The sequence below is a fragment of the Palaemon carinicauda genome, chromosome 11 (genome assembly GCF_036898095.1).
Source record: "Palaemon carinicauda isolate YSFRI2023 chromosome 11, ASM3689809v2, whole genome shotgun sequence".
NCBI classification, from domain to species: Eukaryota; Metazoa; Arthropoda; class Malacostraca; order Decapoda; family Palaemonidae; genus Palaemon; species Palaemon carinicauda.
In genome coordinates, this window is record NC_090735.1 from 21,207,695 (window position 1) to 21,213,338 (window position 5,644).

A 5,644-nucleotide genomic window follows, 5' to 3' on the forward strand; every position below is an offset into this window, starting at 1 on the left:
TCTCAATTCATTTAGTTTCCATCATTTGTCTCAAATTCTGGATGTTATGAGCTGCTTTCAAAGTATTCTAAAATCAGTCATAAATATTCATATTTTTAACTAATCGAATTTACAGTTCTCCTTAATGTCATCACTCTGCTTTCACCTTTAAGTTTTCGAAATTTCGTTGATTTTTACCCTTGAGCCGTTTTCCGTTTTTTTAAAATAAAACAGTTATCTAAGTTTTTTATTCTTACGATTTTTTTGTCTATATTGGTTTATGTAGTATTCCTATATATATATATATATATATATATATATATAGATATGTATATATATTTTTTTTTTTTGGGGGGGGGGCTTAAGGCAATTATAAAACATGATAGTTAACGGAAGTAATAATTGCCGAGGTCAGTCCTTATTTGCTCATTGATGTTGTTGTTGTTGTTGTTGTTGCTGTTGATGTTGTTGTGATGTAATCTAGTCGTATTCTGATCCAATTGTGATGCTGAGATCTTCTGATACGATGAGAGTCTTGTGATACCAAATGTTTGTGTCTAATACAACTGGAAATATAAAGAAGGAAAAACTATTAAATTGTTAGATATGAATTAGGGAAAAACGTTTACCAATGAGGCTATTTAAAACATTATCTGAGAAGGAGAATGTTAATAAATCTACCATTTAATTTAATATATGAGAAATGAAATAACGAGTACTAACATGTTATTATGGGTTAATTTACTTGAGAGAGATTATAATACTAACTAATACTTGTAGAAGTACTTAAATGGGCCGAAATTTGACATAATGTGAATAATCCATCAATTATATAACTAGAAAAATAATAGTTTTATGAAATGTCAAGTTTACCAAAATCATAAAATGCCATTTCACAAAAACACACACACATACACACACACACACACATATATATATATATATATATATAAATATACCTATATATATATATGTATATATACATATATATGCATATATATATATATATATATATACATATGGATAAATAAGGTTCACGAAAAAAGATGGTTTAGTACCTGTTAAAGTATATATATGAAGAAAGTAATATAGAAAGGAAATAATAAACTCCATATTCCTTACATTATCACTATGGCATCATTCAATTTGAGAAACTGAGTCAGCAAATAATTAAAAGATTTAGTAAAAACATGTCTAAACCAACACTGGTTCTACCCATTATATATCTTACTTTACTTTCCTGCAAGTAAATATAAGATATACATTAAATGCTCTTCTTCATAAAAAAGAAAAAAAAAAAACTTACTAATTTCTCCCGGTTCCACGACGACTTCCATGGGAACACAGTGGAAGTAACACTCGGGCGGAGGTTCCAAAGTCCACAACTTCCTTCCTTTGATCTGGGCTTGCCAAGAGGGGTTCCCCACGTGGTCGATCTGAGATATGTTAAATATAGATATATCAATATATGTGAATACATATTCAAATATGCATACGCATACGCTACACTCACACACTCATATATATATATATATATATATATACATATATATATATATATATATATATACACACACATATATATATATATATATATACATATATATATTTATATATACATATTTATATATAGATAGATAGATAGATATATAGATAGATAGATATAAATATATATTTTTGTGTGAGCGTTTTTATAAACATATGTATGTGTGTATGTATACACACACACACACACATATATATATATATATATATATATAAATGTATATATATACAGTATATATATTACTGATAAACCAATAAAAGACAATCGGTGAATGGTATAACAAAGTTTATCTTAATTATGAGAAATGGAAATTCAATCAAGGAAAAATATCTTATGAAAGAAAAAAGCAAAGTTAAGGGATTAATTATATGAAAGTTAAATGCATAGAATGAAAGTAGAATGAATGTTTTGCTTAAGATTGCCTGACTTTTAAAATCAATTGTAGTTAAGTAAGTAATTCGCCAACAAAAATATCATGAAAGAGCTTTACATTCAAATATATTAGAAATGTAATATATTGGAAATGTAATATATTGGAAAGGTAATATATTGAATATATAATATACTGGGAATATAATATATTGGAAACGTAATTTTTCCTTGGTAGGAATTGACTGAATAATGTTAATAATTGGTTCCTTCCCTGACATCAAGACGAAAATAACTGAATATTAACGATAAAAAACCTGTTAGATTGATGGAAAAATATAGTCAGTCGGTTCAATTCACCTCCAAGAGGCTCAGGAAAGGATACAGCGAATATTTTATGGTAACTTGAAAGATGTTGACGTACACTATTGATTATCTGCCATCCCGATTTCGTTTGTTACAAGGAGCTTCATAAAGGGTAAAATGTACACAATCTTTGAAATGGTTTAGCCCTCATTGTAAGAATAATTGTATGAAACATTGCTTTACATAATACTCTCTAGTTTCTCCAATTATGCTTAGATGCACAAAAACTGCTTTGGTGGATTACTGTAATATATAATTTTTATTTGTATATAAATATTCAATAAAACGAAGGATATACATTCCACATTTAGTCTGGATGCAATCAGCCTTTTTTGACATAGGGCCTGTGGAGCTATGCAAGCTTTACTCTCCAGAGAAAACACGCAAGTGGAATTATGTGCTCGGTAAGAGCAGTAGTCTTTGTTAACAGGCAATCAATAGGAGATTTTAGATGTACCCAAAGTTAATTAACGCAAATTGACTTAACATGCCCGTCTAGGTAATTATTATTGAATCGTGGGGAAGAGATTTTTTAAGGATTTAAAGCCCACCAATGAATGACAGAGGCAATGGATAGTGAAATTGCCCTAGCTGGCAGGGCAATACCTTAGAGAATAACTACATATACATATGATCAGCGCCCAAGCCCCCTATCCACCCAAGCTAGGACCAGACAAAGCCAGGAAATGGCTGCTGCTAACTCAGCAGGTAGACCTACAGTATAGGCTCCCCAAACCATCCATCCTTAGCTCACAAAGATGGTGAGGTTGCAAACTCTACAAAAACTATCGAATTTGAGCGGTACTCGAACCCCAGTCCGGCAGATCGCAAGATAGGGACGTTTCTAATTGGTCACGCCATTATGAGAGATCTTGTCTTTGTTAACAGGCAATCAATAGGAGATTTAAAATGTATACAAACTTAATTCACTCAAATTGTCTAGGGAAATAATAGAAAAATTGAAATATTCCAGGAGTGTCAGAACACACAGGACTCTTACATGGAGATGGGCACCGTATCCTGGTGTGCCGATGAAGATCCAATCTGTCTTAGAGGATTCGGCGGACTGAGGGAGGAAGTAAGGGCGCTCGTAATGCCCTCGGAGGATGTTCGCCGCGGAGGAGTCGCAGTTGCTCCTGAGGAAAAGGATACTAGACTCATAAAAGTACACGTGAATTAATAAAGGAATACCCTGGATGGAGGTATCACCCGTATGTTTTATTGAAAGATATTTTCATATGCAACGTTTATCAACTCCCTTTTTTATTGGTTTTTTCTTTTCTATCTCTCATTTTCTCTGCACAATTAGATAATTCCTTATGGAGCTGTCCCCTTCTATCAATCCCCATTTATATTTCTTAAGAAGTTTTTGTGCCATTTAAAAGAAAATATATGTACGTTAAAGTATTTTAGAGTATTAAGAACAACAATGTAAGAAATAAATAGAATTTAACCTGTGGCATTTAAGCTATTAAAGAATAAACAAAAAGTATAACACTATCAATTGTAGGTAATTATATATCTATTACATTTATTTCTTACTGACAAATGAGTGGAAAAATAGTACACTATATACTCAGATATACAAATGAAATTATTAGTAGTATTTTTTCCATAATTTTAATTATATCTATATAAGATATTCACTGTTATAATTATATAAAAGGACTTTTATCCTTGCTTTCTTTTTTACTTATTTTCTTCTACATGGTTATACACTGTTATTATTATTATTATTATTATTATTATTATTATTATTATTATTATTATTAGCTAAGCTACAACCCTAGTTGAAAAGCAAGATGTTATAAGCCCAAGGGCTTCAACATGGAAAATAGTCCAGTGAGGAAAAGAAATAAGGAAATAAATAAACAATGTGAGAAATAATTAACAAATAATAAGATATTTTAAAAACAGTAACAACATCAAAACAGATCTTTCATATATAAACTATAAAAAGAATTATGTCACCTTGTTCAACATAAAAACATTTGCTGCAAGTTTGCACTTTTGAAGTTAATATCTTTTAGAAGTTTTCCATAAGGTAGTATGCTAATTTTGAATGATAACACACATCATGGCAATGTTAAGACACATGTAGCTTTTGTCATAAGTACACACGCACATATGCACACATGAAAACACACACATACAGTATATAGAGACATCCACACACACACAAACACGCACACAGACACACTCATACACACACACACACACACACACATATATATATATATATATATATACATATATATCTATACTGTGTATATGCGTGTACAAATAACGCTTGAGGGTACACTCAGGCACACTATTCTATCTAATTTCTGTTTCTCTTTTTGTTATTTTTTTCATGTTCGAGCCCTTGACTTATAGCTTAGCTAATAATAATAATAATAATAATAATAATAATAATAATAATAATAATAATAATGATGATGATGATAATAATAATAATATGATACGTACACATATAGACGCACATGAACATAAAAAAACGCTATAATGACGTTTTAACTTATCAAGATGGAAGTTTAAAACCGTGACATTAGTCAGCGAAATTCATGAATCACATAAGAACAAACAATTCGTTTCTCTCACAACAGAAACCACCAACACATTCAGGAATTCCAGTGTTCGTAGGGTAAGTAATTGAATACGGTGAGCCAGGCCACAAGAGAGAGAGAGAGAGAGAGAGAGAGAGAGAGAGAGAGAGAGAGGCGCATCCGAACAATGTTCAATTACAAGAGGTGATTGATGAATATCCCATGTGTAACCCAACGGAGTTCACCCGGTTCGAAATGGAAACATTTGTCGAGCATTAATTTAAAGGTTTAAAGGTCGATCATAAATGGCGCAGGGAAGGGATATTGACATTGTCATAGAGACGGAACATATATACATATGATTAACACCAAAGTCCCCTCTCGACCAAAGCTAGGATTTGGGAATTTCAGATAATGGCTACTGCTGACTCAGCAGGTAGAGCTATAGGCTCTTCCAAAATCCCCATCCTTAGCTCATGAGTATGGTGAAGTTGCAGACACTACAAGAAACTATCGAGCTTGAACCGACTCGAACCCCAGTCCTATAGATCACCAGGCAAGGATGGTTTCAATAGTATGTTTTCAGTCTCTTAGAGCGAGAAGGTTGAAATTAAACGCTATTGGAGTATATTTTTTTTAATCTCTTTCTTTCATTCTATTAGTGAGCTTTTTCCCATTTGTATGTGGGTAAGCACAGTTGCCTTCTTTTTGAAGGATTTTGCATTGGCTTTGGGGTAGACCGTAGCCCAATTGGTTGCCCTGCCTGACATTGCTTAGACCCCAGTAGTGTAAGTTCAAGTTGTACCAATCACCAGCGTCCTTCCTCCCAGCATCAAGG

At 32.0% G+C, this 5,644-nt stretch overlaps 1 protein-coding gene across 1 annotated transcript in view; it reads right to left on the reverse strand.

The window, feature by feature from the left end:
• Nucleotides 1–406: 406 nt before the first annotated feature.
• LOC137649643 (bifunctional arginine demethylase and lysyl-hydroxylase JMJD6-like) overlaps nt 407–5,644 on the reverse strand; it is a 19,860-nt gene continuing 14,622 nt past the window's right edge. Inside the window, exons 4-6 of the mRNA XM_068382622.1 lie at nt 3,261–3,396; nt 1,286–1,415; nt 407–545 (exon numbers count right to left, since the gene is read on the reverse strand). Of these exons, the coding sequence (XP_068238723.1) occupies nt 460–545; nt 1,286–1,415; nt 3,261–3,396 (352 nt within the window). The 3' untranslated portion in view covers nt 407–459. The remainder of the gene's footprint in view (nt 546–1,285; nt 1,416–3,260; nt 3,397–5,644) is intronic.